This window comes from Urocitellus parryii, chromosome X (genome assembly GCF_045843805.1).
Source record: "Urocitellus parryii isolate mUroPar1 chromosome X, mUroPar1.hap1, whole genome shotgun sequence".
NCBI classification, from domain to species: domain Eukaryota; kingdom Metazoa; phylum Chordata; class Mammalia; order Rodentia; family Sciuridae; genus Urocitellus; species Urocitellus parryii.
In genome coordinates this window covers 129,116,495-129,133,790 of record NC_135547.1, presented here as the reverse complement: position 1 = coordinate 129,133,790, position 17,296 = coordinate 129,116,495, and the positions used below count along the sequence as shown (strand labels likewise).

Sequence of the window (17,296 nt, the reverse complement as noted above, 5' to 3'; positions counted from 1 at the left end):
GATTGAAAGCAACGAGCTAAAAATCACGCTTGGACGAAATGGCCCTCTTGTGTTTTATCAGTTACCTGATTCAACAGAGATGACGTGCAAGAGTCCCCAGAGATTCACCTCCAGAGAGTGCCAAAGCGTCACAGCAAAAGTGGCGCAGTGTGCACACGGCATCTTTTTCCCCAAAGATGGGAGACACATTTGTGCCTTTGAATTCAAAATTGCCCAGTTTAAGTCCAGCACCGGGGTGCACACCTGTGATTCAGCGGCTCCGGAGGCTGAGGCAGGAGGATCCTGAGTTCAAAGCCAGCCTCCGCCAAAGGGAGGCCCTCAGCAACTCAGGGAGACCCTGTCGCTCAATAAAATGCAAAACAGGGCTGGGGACGGGGCTTAGTGGCCTGAGTCCTGTCTCAAAGCTCTGGTCTCAGCGAATCCCACTCAGGTGCATGACCAGAGGTGACAGGGACCAGCCCCTCGGAGGTGGCTGCCAGGTGTGCCGTGAGGCACCGAGGACGTTCCCGTCGACAGCGTTAACAGGCAGGGAGCTGGGGCATTGCACGGGGCCCAGGGCCTTGGCTCCAAGCACAAGGGTCTGCACCCAATGCCTGAGTCACCAAGGGAAGAGAAGGTAGCTGTGTCTTGTAACCGTGTCACCAACTAGACCTCGGTGCCCTTTTCTCAGTCTACCCGTGACTATGATGCTCCATCTTGCAAAAGAGAAATGATCTAATTTGTGTGTGTGTGTGACCAGGGATTGAACTCAGGGGCACTCAATCATTGACCCCGTCCCCAGCCCTATTTTGTATGTTATTGAGAGACAGGGTCTCCCTGAGTTGCTTAGGGCCTCACTGTTGCTGAGGCTGGCTTTGAACTCGCGATCCTCCTGCCTCAGCCTCCCGATCAGCTGGGATCACAGGCGTGCACCACGGAGCCCAGCAAAAGATCTGTTTGTAAGGCAGCCGAGTGATGAGATGGGAGATCGAGTTCCAAGGTGGCCTCCCAGAGGGACAGGTGTTAGGAATATTTATGGGGTGAAGAAACAGGTATGGGGAAAAGTGTGGGAGGATAAGGGAATGGAGTATCCGGGGGCGCGTGATCAGACTTCATGGTTGTTCACGGACGGCCTGCTCAACCCATGGTACAGGTAGCACGAGAAACCACCTAGGCACCCGTAGCCATGTTGAACACATAACAAGAAAAGGAGTGATAATGGGTGGATTTAGGTAGATCTTTGTGGTTGTTGTGGTGGTGGTGGTTGTTGCGATACTGGGGATTGAACCCAGAGGTACTCTACGGTGACCTACACCCCCTGCCATTTTTAAAATTTTTTTTATTTTGAGACAAGGTCTTGCTCAGTTGCTGAGGCTGGCCTCCAACTTGTGATCCTCCTGCCTGAGCCTCCCGAATAGCTGGGGTATCCGGCGTGTGCCGCCGCACGCACCTGGCTTAACTTGATGATTTCTATTCACAAAGCAGTTTCTTCTTTAGTTCAAGACAAGATAAAATGTTAAAAAGGGATCACGTGTTTGTGGGCGGAACAAGAATCATGTTTTAAGTCTGCTGGCCCCAAGGGAGACAAACCTCGGTCACTCTGCTTTGTGAAAAGCCAGCTTTGATGCCCACTTGTTAGTATTATGGAGGGATGAATGACCAAGAAGGAGATCTGTACGTGCTGCGCACAGGTTCTCTTCTTCTTCTCCTCCCCGAATGCACGCATCTGGCCCGAGGTTGGTGGAATCTGTGGGTGCAGAGCCCCTGGGCACAGCGGGCCTCCGGTGAACAGTTATGGGAGGATGGTCTCTGAGCGCCAGATTGGGTCACGGAGGTGCATGCAATTCCTCGCTTCCCGTGGCGTCAGCAGGAGTGGCCACGAGACTCCAGCGAGTATTTCAAAGTGAATGCTTTTTTCTGGCGATGACCGAGTTCATATTAATTGCCATATAGAGAAGGAGGAGTAAGATAAATCAACCAAACTGCATCTCTCCTTGATCGCACCGTACCTGCAGCACCTCTGTGTCCACATGTCATGCCACCAAAATGCCTGGAAGAACAACTGACAGTAGGAAAGAAGTGCTTTGCCTCACTGTTTCAGAGAATCTGATCCATTGTTGGCTGGTTTCACGGCTCTGGGCCCAAGGGGAGGCAGAACAAGATGGCGGCAGGGCCTGGAGGAGGAGAGCAGCTCAGGACAGGGCACCAGGGAGCAGAGAGAGCTCTGCTCACCAGGGACAGGACAGAGACCCCCAAGGCACAGCCCAGGGACCCCCTCCTCCAGCCACACCCCCACCTGCTACAGTCACCACCCAGTGAGTCCATCCAAGTGGATTAATCCACTATGAGTCTACACCCAGTGAGTCCATTCAAGTGGATTAATCCACTATGAGTCTACACCCAGTGAGTCCATTCAAGTGGATTAATCCACTATTAGTCTACACCCAGTGAGTCCATCCAAGTGGATTAATCCACTATGAGTCTACACCCAGTGAGTCCATTCAAGTGGATTAATCCACTATGAGTCTACACCCAGTGAGTCCATTCAAGTGGATTAATCCACTATTAGTCTACACCCAGTGAGTCCATCCAAGTGGATTAATCCACTATGAGTCTACACCTCTCCTAACCCAGTCATGTCACAATATGGCGGCAGGGCCTGGAGGAGGAGAGCAGCTCCGGACAGGGCACTGGTCCTAATCAGAATGGACGGGGTGTCCTCTATGTCCCTGACTCCCTCTCTCTCCCTCTCTCTCTCTGGCTCTCGCAGGCACGCCGACACCCCGTTCCTGCTCCTCCTGTCGTTCATCCACGTGCACACGGCCCACTTCTCCTCCAAGGAGTTCGCCAGAAAGAGTCGGCACGGGCCTTACGGGGACGGCGTGGAGGAGATGGACTGGAGCGTGGGTACGTGCGCCTCCGCGGCCGCCTCCCTCTTCTCCTTTCTCAGTTTCTCGTCGGTTTCTGTTTGCAGAAAAGAAAATTCTGCAAGGGGGACAGTAGACACAGGGCGTCGGGTGGCTCTGGGCGCCTGCCTGGCTGGAGGTGGCCGCTGGCTACGTGCCCTGGGGGAGTCTGGGGCTGTGGGTGAGTGGAGGCCAAAGCATGAGTCCCCAGCATCCCTCCTTCTATCAACAACTAAACATGAGCAGAGCCTGGTCACGAGCAGAGACGGATCAGTGGCAGGCTTTGGCCCCAGGGGACTGGCAGCTGGCTCTGTCCCCTGTGAGCCCCTCCGGCCAAGCCACAGGGTCCTCTCTGGACGACTTGCCTTGGCTGCACCCGTGAGTTGTGATTCTGTATCCTAGAACTCGTTTTCTGGTTCATGCACGTGAAGGTATGCAAACACACCCACGGTCTAGTGTCCTCTATTTTTCCTGCCTCCCTTGATGAACCTGGACGATGCCTAAAACCTCCAGGTCTTTTGCTTGTCCACTTTGAAGACCTTGGAGTAGGCAGGTGGGTAGCTTCCTCCTCTAGCCCAGAGAACAGATGATTCAGCCAAAGAACAGGGGCGAGCAGCAGAGATACATGCTCCGCTGGGAAGAGATGATCGTGCATAAAGAACAGGACGACTCCACAAAAGAACAGGAGTGGCACCAATGGTAAATTGGGGGGAAATCTTCTTCTTCTTCTCTGGATGATTTGGAGAGTGTTTTCCCCTCTGAGCTCGGTTGCAGGCTGTGATGGAAGAGGTCATTGTGTTTTCTCTTGTTTGCACAAGAGATAAATCCCTTCTGTGGGTGTCCCGTTGGTCTGAGTGCTTGGAGATGTCCTGCCGTTAAGCGCGGGGAAGGCGGTTTCTTAAAAAAGAAAGAAATGTTTTTCTGGGCAGAGGAAAGCGGACGTGGGATCCGCCAGCTACCGAGGACCCAGGGCAGCCATTCATTCCACTGTCCTTCCTGCCCCACACCCTCCCGTCCGTCCGTTCACTCCCCTCTGTCCCTCCCATTTGGACCATGATGCCGGCGTGTTCATGGAGGACGTGGGGTGGACGGAGCAGGTGGAGGGATACCTGGGTTTTTCCAGGGCCGTCTCCCCGGCGGCAGCGTGTACCATCCTGGTGCCCCCCAGCTCCAGTGCATAAAGCAGAATTGGCCTTCAGTCGGCGTCCGTTCCCGGCCTGGGGCTAGTAGCGGAGGCTTCGAGGGTTCAGTGGTCAGTGGCTTGGAATCTGTGGCTGGGCTCCTGTTGGTGGTCGCGTCTCAGGGTTGCTTTCCTTTGATTGCAACATCCTCTCTGCTCTGCGGAGGGCTGGGCCGGTGCTACTACGTGCAGAGGCTCGGCAGAGAAGAGAAGACGATGCTCTGGTTGGACGGGGTGCTGCCGGGTTGCCCATTTTCAAATGCAGCCCTTGTGGGAGGATCGGAATAAAATACTTGTGGGGACTCAGGGTGCGGGGTGCAGCAAATAACCCCCCAGTTTATAGGTGCATTTACGGGCGCACAATTGCCCTGGGTTCGGTGCATGGGGAAAAGCCCTTTTGAGAATTTTATCCACCCGGTGCATCCTAGGTGCTCCCTAAGTGACTTTTAAAAGTGAGATCCTGCTGGGCGTGGTGGCACAGGCCTGTCCTCCCAGCGGCTTGGGAGGCTGAGGCAGGAGGATCACAAGTTCAAAGCCAGCCTCAGCCACTTAGCAAGGCCCTAAGCCACTCAGCGAGACCCTGTCTCTAAACTCAGAAATAAAAAGGGCTGGGGAATGGGGCTCAGTGACCAAGTGCCCCTGAGTTCAATCCCTAGTACCAAAGATGAAAGTGAAATTCTAGAGGACCGGTGCCTGGTGTTTACACAGCCCCGTCCTGAGGATTTGGGTGTCGGTATCAGCAATGAGCCTGAATCTGTTTTCTGTTGCTCTAAATGAGAGCCACAGACTGATTTGATAAAGGATGAAGGTTTTTCTAGGCACACGCCTGTCATCCCTGCAGCTCAGGAGGCTGAGGCTGGAGGATCACAGATGGGAGGCCAGCCTCAGCAACATGGAGAGGGTGGGAGGATGCGTTCATCCACAGAGCCTCTTCCACGGTCGAAGGCACGAGGCGGAGTGAATTCTTGAATGTGCCGCCAATTTTCATTTCATTTAAATGTGGGCTTCGTGTCGTTCCGGTAAAAATCGATCCATAAATCCACATGCCGTCAGCGGCAGGGTAGACTGATGATGGAACAGGAACGGGAAGCCCAGAGGAGACTACGGTGGAAATGTGAAGGTGACGACGTTTCAAGGCAGACGGCCAAGAATAGACGACACGCTGAAGAAGCTTTTGCTGGAGGGGAGTAAGGTGGCTTGCGTCTGGCACGGTGCTGACTGGTTTCCGTGCACTTAATGATGGGGGTGAGGATGATGGTGGTGGGGATGGTGATGAGAGAGACCATGGGGCTGGTGTTGATGGTGGTGGGGATGATGGGGGTGGTGTTGATGCTGATGCTGGTGTTGATGGAGATGATGGTAATGATCATGATGATGGCGGTGATGATGATGATGGTGATAGTGATGGTGGGGATGGTTTCACGATGATGGTGGTGCTAGTGTTGATGGAGATGATGGTAGTGATAATGGTCATGGTGGTATTTGACGGTGGATGTGGTATTGACGGTGATGGTGGTGGTGGTGGTGATGATGGTGATGGTGATGATGATGATGGTGGTAGTGATGGTGATGATGGTGATGATGGTGGTGATGGTGATGGTGATGATGATGATGGTGATGATGGTGGTGATGGTGATGGTGATGATGGTGATGGTGGTGATGATGGTGGTGATGGTGATGGTGATGATGGTGATGGTGGTGATGATGGTGATGGTGATGATGATGATGGTGGTAGTGATGGTGGTGGTGATGATGGTGATGATGGTGGTGATGGTGATGGTGATGATGATGATGGTGGTGGTGATGGTGATGGTGATGATGATGATGGTGGTAGTGATGGTGGTGGTGATGATAGTGATGGTGGTGGTGATGGTGGTGGTGGTGGTGGTGGTGACAATCATGGTGGTAGTGATGATGGTCATGTTGATGCTGATGGTGGTGGTCATGGTGATGGTGATGATGGTGATGGTAGTGGTGGTGGTGGGGATGGTGGTGATGACAATGATGGTGGTAGTGTTGATGGAGATGATGGTGGTGATGATGGTCATCCTGTTATGGATGGTTTTAGTGGTGGTGATGGTAGTGCTAATATCATGGTGATTTTGATGATCATGATGATGGCGGTGATGATGATGATGGTGATAGTGATGGTGGGGATGGTTTCATGATGATGGTGGTGCTAGTATTGATGGAGATGATGGTGGTGGTGATGGTCATGGTGGTATTGATGGTGATGGTGGTGGTGATTGTGATGGTGATGGTGGTGGTGGTGGTGATGAGATGGTGGTGGTAATGGTGGTGGTGGTGGTGGTGATGGTGGTGATGGTGATGGTGATAGTGATGGTGGGGATGGTGATGGTGATGGTGATAGTGATGGTGTGGATGGTTTCACGATGATGGTGGTGCTAGTGTTGATGGAGATGATGGTAGTGATAATGGTCATGGTGGTGGTGATAGTGATGGTGATGGTGATGATGGTGGTGATGGTGATGTTGATGGTGGTAGTGATGGTGATGATGGTGGTGGTGGTGGTGATGGTGGTGATAATGATGTTCATGGTGGTGGTGATGGTGATAGTGATGGTGATGGTGATGGTGGTGCTGGTTGTGGTGGATATGATGGTGGTGATGATGGTGGTGATGACGATGGTGGTGACGATGGTGGTGAGGACAATGATGGTGGTAGTGATGGTGGTCATGGTCATGTTGATGCTGATGGTGGTGGTCATGGTGATGCTGATGCTGATGGTGTTGGTGGTGATGATGATGATGGTGAAGAAAACATTGACAAGGAATAAGAGATGAGGAGGAGGAAAATGATCGAGAGGAGGGATAAGGGATACAGTCGTGATGCTTAAGATCAAAGAGGTTAGTTTTATAGTGAACTGGCGTCTAGAAGACCATGAACCTTATCCCAAACACGGAAACAGCGTCTGGTGGTGTGCTGGGCTTCTCCCGGGCCCTGCCCGTCCTCTGGGCTCTGCGTCTCTTCCTGGTTGATCCTAGGAAACCTTTCCTGCCGATTGAGTTTGGTCGGCGAGACTGACGCAGAAAACACACCGGGGCATACTTACCTGATTAATGGTTGCGTGAGTCTTTCTGTGCGTAAAAACCACGGAATGAATAAATCCAAGCGGAAATCAATAGACGTGAGCACATGAAGTCGAAAATTTCTTGACGTCAGGAGAAAGGATCAATAATAGTCGAGTTTTTTAAAAAAGACGAAAATACGTGTCACATTAATACAAAATTCAAAGTCCCCAGGATCCAGAAGGAATTCCTACGAAACAAATGATAAAAAGCCGAGTCGCATGAAGATGCATGGGTCGTACCCATTCTTTTATCGGTTCACAGTATATTTTCGAGCTTTGAGTGTTGTGAATTCTAGAAAAAAAGTGCTCAAATGATCAATGAAAAAGAGCGACATTTAAAAAAAAAAAATCACATATGCCCTGTAACCAGGGTTCCTAAAGAGATCGGAATTTTTTCTTGTGTTTTTTAAAGACTAGTTAAAAAACCACAAAGAGAAGCAGAACCTTATGATCCTTTGCGAAGCGGTTCCGCTCACTCCCTGAAGTCCCTGAGCAACGGGACACGAGTGGTAATATGTCGTCATTGCCCCAAAGAGGTATTACCCACGCTGTGTAGAAATAGCTAAGATCCCCTGGGCACAGTGGCACACGCCTGTGGTCCCATCTGCTCGGGAGGCTGAGATAGGAGGATTGCTAGATCCGAGCCAGCCTCCGCCAAAGTGAGGCTCTCAGCAACTCACTGTGGCCCTGTCCCTCAATAAAATGCAAACTAGGGCTGGGGACGGGGCTCAGTGGGTGAGTGCCCCTGAGTTCAATCCCCAGGACCCACCTACCCCCCAAAAAATTAAGACCTGACATCTGTTTTTAACAACGTTTAACATCACCTCTGCATGATGCTTTACCGTTGTCTGTTTTTTTTTCAAAGATCTATTTGAGCATATTTCAATGTTTTGAGTTTTCCTCTTAGACTACAATTTATTTAAGCATCCCTACATGAGGAACGTGAGCAGATTCCTATTCCGAGCAGTGCTGCAGTGAATATTCTATAAATTCTGAGTGAACTTGTGGGAACTATCTGGAAATGAAAATTCAGCCCAATTAAAACGCTGTATCAGAAAGCATTAAAAATTCTAATTTTATTCAATCTTGCCTAAAAGAGGATATTCCCTTTTTCCCCACTATGACAATACAGCACTCACTGCAAATCTATGTTAATGTGGATTCGTTCATCCTCCCACAACCCTGGATATTATCCATCTATTTTATTTGTCAGGTGACAACCACAATTTCATCGTTTAAATTTTCCTTTCCTCTTGCCCACAGAGCTGAGGTGCAGTATGTTTTCGTGCATGATTTCATTTCTTCTTCTGAGAATTCTCTATTCATATTCATTGAGCATTTTTGATTGGATTATATATATATATTTTTCTTATTGAGTTGTATGGGCTATTTACATATTAAGGACATTACTATTTTATTTGTATGTCACACGTATTCTGCCTCATTCTTTCGTCTTTTCATGGTGTTTATAGACATATGTGTATGATGAATGTCCTTGGTCAAGCCTGACCATGACTTCATGATGGGACCCGAATGGCTACAGGTTCCTTGGAGCCCAACTTCACGTGTGTCTGAGTCTTGGGACCTTCTTTGTAACTATGAGAAGGAAATCCATGGTGTAGGGTCTGAAATAGTTTGGGGGCAAGACTCTTCAACTATGGACCAAAAGAGCCACTTCCCCCAGCTTGTTGGAGTGGGAATTGGGGGGATTGCTCACAGGGTCTGCTGGGAGCCAGGAATCTGGGTCCTCAGGCAATTTCTGGGCTCCCCTTCTTGGGGAACAATTTCAATATGGCAGCAGGAGCCCCAGTGTGAACCACCTTTATTGAGGGAGTACCAGGGATTGAACTCAGGGGCACTCGACCACTGAACCCCATCCCCAGCCCTATTTTGCATTTTATTGAGAGACAGGGTCTCCCTGAGTTGCTTACAGCCTCCCTTTGGTGGAGGCTGGCTTTGACCTCGTGATCCTCCTGCCTCAGCCTCCCGAGCCGCTGGGATGACAGGCGTGCGCCACCCAACGATGACTTTCAAAGCTCTTCCCTTAACTTGGGGATATGATCCTTGGGAAAGCAAAGCGTCTTTACAACAGGATTCTGTAAAGTCGTTTATATTTCCTGCCAAGAAGTAGAGAAAACATCCAGGCAGGTTATCAAGTAGCACAGAGCACCATAAAACACTCTCATCGATGCAAAACGGATCTCGTTCATTGAGTATCCACGACGCCATCGAGGCACAAAATTAAAACATGGCGAGCCTCCGCTGTTGCCGGAATTCCCCGGGTGCTCACCGTATTCACGCAAAATCGCATTTATTTAAGGTCACCAGCAGCAGGTGCGTCCCCTCCCCTCCCCTGTAATTTAGTGGAATTTCGGTGGCTGCACGTCGATGACTTAACTTGGTTCTTGGAGACTCTGGGAAGGCATGTTGCTGCGTTGGAGATGTGGATACAGATCCGTGCTGTAAAACCCATGCGACAAAACGCACCCGTGTGCCTGGGGATTTGCATGATCTTCAGGCACCAAAATGCAAGCAATACAAGCCACAAATGCCTCCCGCCTTGTCTCCCCCAAAGCTGTTCAGCACCCTTTGTATTATATATATATATAATATATATATAAGATACATGCCTATATATCATATATGACTATATATCTTTATATTTGTGCATGCATATACAATATATACACATGCATGTACATATACATATTTTTTTGGGGTCGCTCTGTCTTCCTTTTCTATTGCAATGTCTAGTGAATCTGCATTTGTGGCAAAATACCAAAATACCTTCCTGGAGGCGGAGGATTTGCAACCTAGAGATTTAAACAGCGCCTAGTTGGGGCATCAGAAAGACGTTTGTAAGTCACGGTGGCAGAACACAGGCCGGGCCGCTGGACCCGATGGACTGTGGGCTGCAGACCTTCGTTGGAAATTCCTGGTGTGGCCTATTGATTCTGGTCCCCTCGATTAATTCCGCTTATCAATGATTCACCTCTCGCCCACTCTGTGACAGCGTTACCCATTTCCAACAGCCGAGGCTTAACGTCCTGTTCTGAAGCCTGGGGCTCATGCTATTTTACCCCAAAGGGCCGTCGCGAGTTAAGATAAACAAGCATCATGGAGGCTCCTTTGGTAAAACGTCTCCATCAGCAAAGTGTCAGGAATCAATCGTCCAGGAATCAAGGTGCCTGATGAATTTATGTGGATGATCCCAGGGGCCGAAGCAGCCACCAGCTCGACCACAACAAGAAACATTTATTGGCAAATGAGAGCCCAAATGTGAAAGCACCTAAAAGTCGGTTCTGGCCAGGTATTTCAACATTCCTCATGGATCACTTTTTTCTTGGGTACCAGGGATTTGAACTCAGGGGCACTGAACACTGAGCCCCGTCCCCAGCCCTATTTTGCATTTGATTGAGAGACAGGGTCTCCCTGAGTTCAGTCCCTGGAGGCCGACTCCATGGCTCTGGCCCAAGGGGAGGCAGAACAAGATGGCGGCAGGGCCTGGAGGAGGAGAGCAGCTCAGGACAGGGCACCAGGGAGCAGAGAGAGCTCTGCTCACCAGGGACAGGACAGAGATCCCAAAGGCACAGCCCAGGGACCCCTCCTCCAGCCACACCCCACCTGCTGCAGTCACCACCCAGTGAGTCCATCCAAGTGGATTAATCCACTATTAAGTTACACCAGGAAGCAGAGAGAGCTCTGCTCACCAGGGACAGGACAGAGACCCAAAGGCACAGCCCAGGGACCCCTCCTCCAGCCACACCCCACCTGCTGCAGTCACCACCCAGTGAGTCCATCCAAGTGGATTAATCCACTATGAGTCTACACCTCTCACAACCCAATCATTTCACAAGATGGTGGCAGGGCCTGGAGGAGGAGAGCAGCTCAGGACAGGGCACCAGGGAGCAGAGAGAGCTCTGCTCACCAGGGACAGCACAGAGACCCCAAAGGCACAGCCCAGGGACCCCCTCCTCCAGCCACACCCCACCTGCTGCCGTCACCACCCAGTGAATCCATTCAAGTGGATTAATCCACTATTAGATTACACCAGGAAGCAGAGAGAGCTCTGCTCACCAGGGACAGGACAGAGACCCAAAGGCACAGCCCAGGGACCCCTCCTCCAGCCACACCCCACCTGCTGCAGTCACCACCCAGTGAGTCCATCCAAGTGGATTAATCCACTATGAGTCTACACCTCTCACAACCCAATCATTTCACAAGTTTGGTGGCAGGGCCTGGAGGAGGAGAGCAGCTCAGGACAGGGCACCAGAGAGCAGAGAGAGCTCTGCTCACCAGGGACAGGACAGAGACCCCAAAGGCACAGCCCAGGGACCCCTCCTCCAGCCACACCCCACCTGCTGCAGTCACCACCCAGTGAGTCCATCCAAGTGGATTAATCCACTATTAGGTTACACCAGGAAGCAGAGAGAGCTCTGCTCACCAGGGACAGGACAGAGACCCCAAAGGCACAGCCCAGGGACCCCCTCCTCCAGCCACACCCCACCTGCTGCAGTCACCACCCAGTGAATCCATCCAAGTGGATTAATCCACTATGAGTCTACACCTCTCACAACCCAATCATTTCACAAGATGGCGGCAGGGCCTGGAGGAGGAGAGCAGCTCAGGACAGGGCACCAGGGAGCAGAGAGAGCTCTGCCCACCAGGGACAGGACAGAGACCCCAAAGGCACAGCCCAGGGACCCCCTCCCCCAGCCTCACCCCACCTGCTGCAGTCACCACCCAGTGAGTCCATCCAAGTGGATTAATCCACTATGAGTCTACACCCAGTGAGTCCATCCAAGTGGATTAATCCACTATGAGTCTACACCCAGTGAGCCATTCCAAGTGGATTAATCCACTATGAGTCTACACCCAGTGAGCCATTCCAAGTGGATTAATCCACTATGAGTCTACACCCAGTGAGTCCATCCAAGTGGATTAATCCACTTTCAGTCTACACCTCTCATAATGTGATCATTTCACCTCTGAGCCTTGTTGCATGGTCTGACACGTGAGCTTTCGGGGGACAACTCTTAAGCTATAGATGTGGATGTGGGGGGTCTCCTGTGGCCCACGGCTGGCGTCGGTGTGTCTGGGGGACCTGAGCTCACGCCCTGAGCTGCCCTTGTGGCCTGCGGTGAGGACGGTGTCTGAAAGGAAGTGTAGACTGGATCAGTCGACGCGTTTGGTGGTAACTGGAGTGGACGGGAGGAGGGGACGGCTCTCTGATTGATGTCCCAGGGGTCACCAGAGAGAAGCGCCCTTTTCTGTTTTCTCTCTTTGGCTTTCGATATGGTCAACTCCTGTGCGGAAACCCAGCCCTGCAGCAGAAGGGAGGGCGGACGGCGCGCAGGGCATCGTCAAGACGGAGAATCCCGAAGGGGCTGGGCATCCTGGCCGGAGTCTGTGGGCCCTGGGAATCCTCGGCTCCTCCTGCTTCTGTGTCCACCCCACATTCTGGCTCAGGGAGGAGGGTGACGGCTGCGTTGGCAGTTGACGGTGGCTGCGGAAGTTCAGGGTGGCTCTAGTTGGGATCTTGGCTGTTTTCTGAGACCCCCACGCTCAAGGCGGGGTCCCCAGCCTGGCGCTGGGGGGAGTCTGCAGGAGGTTTCTTGTTATAGCGTCAGAAAGGTGACTGATACCGTCTAATCCATTTCCTGAGCTTCATTGGCCTTGGTCCTAGACAGGATCCCATGAGCCTCTTCCTTCCTGGTCAACCTCATCGACCTTCGACAGCCTGGGTCACCTCCCATGGCAAGATAAGAGAAGCTGGTGGCCATCCATTGTTTGTTTGGGGGTATCAGGAATCGAACTCAGGGGCCCTCGACCCCTGAGCCCCGTCCCCAGCCCTATTTTGCATTTTATTGAGAGACAGGGTCTCCCTGAGTGGCTTCGGGCCTCCCTTTGGCGGAGGCTGGCTTTGAACTCACGATCCTCCTGCCTCAGCCTCCAGAGTCGCTGGGATGACAGGCGTGCACCGCTGTGCCCGGCTCACCCAACCCTTGTTTTGTGCAAGAAAACAGAGTCCAACAAATGCAGCGTCCCTACCTGAATCAAGAGTGGACAGACTGTGTTGGCTCTGTAGTTTGCCCGTTCAAAATATTCCCTTCCAACCTGGAAAACAATGCACCACTCTGGTGTTGCTGACCCTATGGAAGCAGCTGTCCAGGGTGACTTCAGACCGACAGCCGTGTCCACGTTGGGATTTCTCCCAGACGCGTGAGTCTCATTCCATGCCGTGGATTCTGCAACCTTGTTCCACGTGTCTTTGCTCCTCTATGCGTAAAATCATATCCGTTCTCGGCAAGAAAGGGAGCTATCCCAAGCCGTGCCGTCTATTTCCCAAAATGCCACGCCCTCGACTCACACTCCAGTTACTGTGAGGCCAAGCAGATGGAAAGATGACGTTCCTCTCATCTGTCCTCGAAGGTCACCTTGGCTTCCTTGTCCACGGCTTTGGGGAACACCACATCTTCTTTGCGCCCGTTTTTGATGCCCACCCGGGCTGGCTCCATCTTTGCTTCCTATGAATGATCTTGCAATGAACATTTTGGAGGAGCGTCCTTTGTCTTCTCCACAGTGGCTCTGCCAAGTCCGCAGTCCCTACCACGGCGTATGGCAGGTCCTTGGGTCCCCCATCGTCCCCAGAATTGGCTGCTGTCGGTAACCACCGTTCCCTCCGAGGTGCCACGGCATCTCGGGGTGGTTTCTATCTGCCTTCTGCAAATGGGGAAAGTTCACGGGGCATTTTTATGAATCAGTTGGAAGCTTTGGAACTTGGTTTTGATCCTGTAGATAAATGACACCCAACTTGCAGATGGCCCCTCTGTCCTCTGTCAGCCCCTTGAGCCTCCGAGCTGGTCCCAGACCCAGTGTTCAGCACCGAGCGCCTTATGCACTGCTCCAGTGACTGCTCCGCTACCAAGAGCAGCACCTGCTCTTAGCCGCTGCATGTCCCATCTCGAGGGTGGAGCTGGGGACCTGGGTGTCCATCAGGAGCGTCCATCAGAAGCAAGAACGCAAGGGCCTCGGGTGACGGCATCTTGCTCACCGGCCACCTGCCATCCCACCTGCACCTGGAGACCCCTTCCCTCTCCTGCAGGGAGTAGCCTCCTGCTACCTCTGAGCGGTGGCCGCCCACGGGCTTTGCAAGAGCGTCCAAGCCCCGAGAGGGCTCTTCAGCAGCCGGCCTTCCCCTGCACCCTGTGTGCGTCCGCTCACGACGGAGACACGGCCACCTCCCCGCATTTCCACGTTTTTATTTTGATTTTTTTCCGTCTTTCGCGTGCCGAGGTCTTGGGTCGGAAAGCCCTGGCTTTCACAGGAGGCTGCTTCCTGAGCCCCAGAGTGCTCTCCAAAGGGCTCATTTTCTGTATTCGTTTCACTCCGGGAGCAACGAGAGAGAGAGAGAAGGCTCTGGAAATAAAACATTCCGCTCAGAGGCTCCCTGGCAGCCCGCTGTCGGTCGTTCAGAGCCATCATCCCGTATAAATTGGTATCATTACATCTCCAGAGCCTTCCTGGAAAAAAAAAATATATATCTATATATTTGCAGACCTCTGGCGGCGGGGCATGGCTCTGAGCAGGAGGGAAAATAAAAGGATGGAAAGAGAGAATCACGCGGCCCAGTGGGTCCCCAGGGGACTCGGACAATTTCTCAGAGAAGAAGAATAGGGACACGTTAAATCTGTCATCGTGGTCATTGGAAAAAAAGAGTGGAACTTGGAGGAAATATCCGGCAAGGGGCATGAGCATGCAGAAGGACCGAGGGGGACTGGTGGGAAGGAGACCGCCGCACGCGTGAACGTGCACATACGCATATGCACGGAACTGGAGGTTTGTAGCCCATGGGGGTGACCAGACACACAAGGCGGCTGGCTTCGGCAAAGAAAAGCAGTTAGGAGTCCAGCTCCGAATTTAAGCGCTGCCCCTGCAGCTCTATGTCACCCCAGCCCCGCGCACACAGCCTGGGTCAGGTGGCTTCTGCACACACACACACACACTTTGAGCCGGTGAATAAGGAAGGCCAGGAGCCCCAGGTGCATTTGAATTAAAATTATACTCGAGCCGTTTTAAGTTTGCCTAAAAAAATGGAAAAGAAAGTAGAGCCAGGCAGAGTGGCGCACGCCTGGCGTCCCAGCGGCTCGGGAGGCTGAGGCAGGAGGATCGCCAGCCTCCGCCAAAGCGAGGCCCGGAGCAGCTCTGGGAGACCCTGTCTCTCAATAAAATGCAAAATAAGGCTGGGGACAGGGCTCAGGGGTCGGGTGTCCCTGAGTTCAATCCTAAGGAACCCAAATAAAGAAATAGAAAGGACAGAATTTTCATCTGTATCCTGTGCCCTCTGTGGGACAAGGTGCACCTTGACCTAGTTACTAGGTCATCTTTGTTACTATGGCACCATGTAGTGCTTGTTACCATCGGCCACCCAGGATCAATACATTGTTACTCACGGAGGGCTTGATTGACACTTGGGGTATCTCACTGCATGCACCACTGCAGCGTCCTGCCCGACGCTGGTCAAAGCCCAGAACATCTCCCAGGCTCCACCTGCTCACCCACCCCTCCCCTTTCACCCCTCACAACCACAGAACCTTTTATAATCTCCACTGTTTGCCTTTTTCCCGTCATAATGTCGCACGGTGTGTTGACTTCTTTCCCTTAAGACACGCATTCATGTTTCCTCTATGTGTTTGCCCGGTGGGATCCCTCGATGCTTTCAATATTTGCATCAACTGGGTTCTCTGCAGTCTAGGTATCCACTCACCCTTTGGAGGGGAAATTTTTCTCTCACAGGAGGGGTGGGGGGGATATCATCTCGATGCGTCTACTTCCACTCGCTCGTGAAGCTAATGATCATTTTCAAGGAAAGAAGGCTCAGGTTTGTGTCGCCGCCAAATAACCCCAGAGCCAAAGGAGCTCCCGCGCACAGGTGGCTTGCTGAGTTGTACCAGGGATTGAACCCAGGGGTGCTTCACCGCTGAGCCACATCCCCAATCCTTTTTTTATATTTTGTTTAGGGTCTTGATAAGTTGCTCAGGGATTCGATAATTTGCTGAGGCTGGCCTTCAACTTTTGAGCCTCCTGACTCAGCCTCCCAAGCCACTGGGATTACAGATGTGCACCCGTGTGCCCGGGCTCTGAGGTCTATTCAATGTCTCTTTGGCTCCACATTGATTCTTGCTGAGTACAGACTCTTTGCCTGCAGAGGGGACTCATGGACGGTCGAAAGGATCGCTTTTTGTTCTTCCCGTCAGTGTTATGATCCATAAAGTCACATTTGCGGGTGGTTTGCCGCGTGAGGTTTGGAGAGAAGAAGGTGAGACTGAGAAAACCTTTGAGGCCCGTGGATAAGCCCCGACCGTGGGTTCCCGACTTGGGTGGGTGGTGTCTGCTGTCCGTTTTTAAGGGTGACGTGCATACCAGATGCAGGGGTGCACCCCTGCGATCCCAGCTACTCGGGAGGCTGAGGCAGGAGGATGGCCAGTCTGAGGCCAGCCTGGGCAACTCCTTTCCGGCATGTTCTCCCAAACCTCTCCTGATCCGCGAGGCTGGTTACTTGTAGAAGCGACGATGCTTCTTCGTAGTGAGCTCCCCTCCATGACTGGATCTTTCGGATGCTCCTTCGGGGGAGCCCCGCCTGGGCCCAGTGTCACGGAGGCCAATTCCACGCACGCCGCGGTCACCTCCCACCAGCGGAGGGGGGGACCGCGTCCCTTTCTCCCCGGATCACGGAACAGCGTTAACATGCATCTCTGCCCTCCCCCAGGGCAGGTCCTGGATGTCCTAGAGGAGCTGGGACTGGCCGACAAGACCCTCGTCTACTTCACCTCGGACCACGGAGCCCACGTCGAGGAGGTGACCGCCAAGGGCCAGAGGCATGGCGGCAGCAACGGCATCTATAAAGGTGAGAGGCGCAAAGTGAGTGGACAAGCGCTGTCCGCCCCCCTGCTCCGTGACCGCCTTTTCCTTGAGCCCCTGGTGTCCCCGGCACTGGACACTCACCGAGCCAAGGTGACCACTGGGGCTTGGATCTCCATTGGGCTCCAAAGCGGATCCATTTCTAAGCCACCAAATCGGTCATCTGCTGACTTCTCCCTGTCTCTCTCTGGCTTCCGTCCCCATCGCCTCTGATCCCGT

General features: G+C 52.5%; 1 protein-coding gene across 1 annotated transcript in view; it reads left to right on the top strand.

Annotated features, from left to right (window-relative positions):
- Positions 1-17,296, top strand: part of LOC144249007 (steryl-sulfatase-like) — a 78,802-nt gene that overhangs the window by 46,036 nt on the left and 15,470 nt on the right. The window contains 2 exon segments of the mRNA XM_077793675.1: positions 2,750-2,886; positions 16,926-17,063. Coding sequence (XP_077649801.1) covers positions 2,750-2,886; positions 16,926-17,063 — 275 coding nt within the window.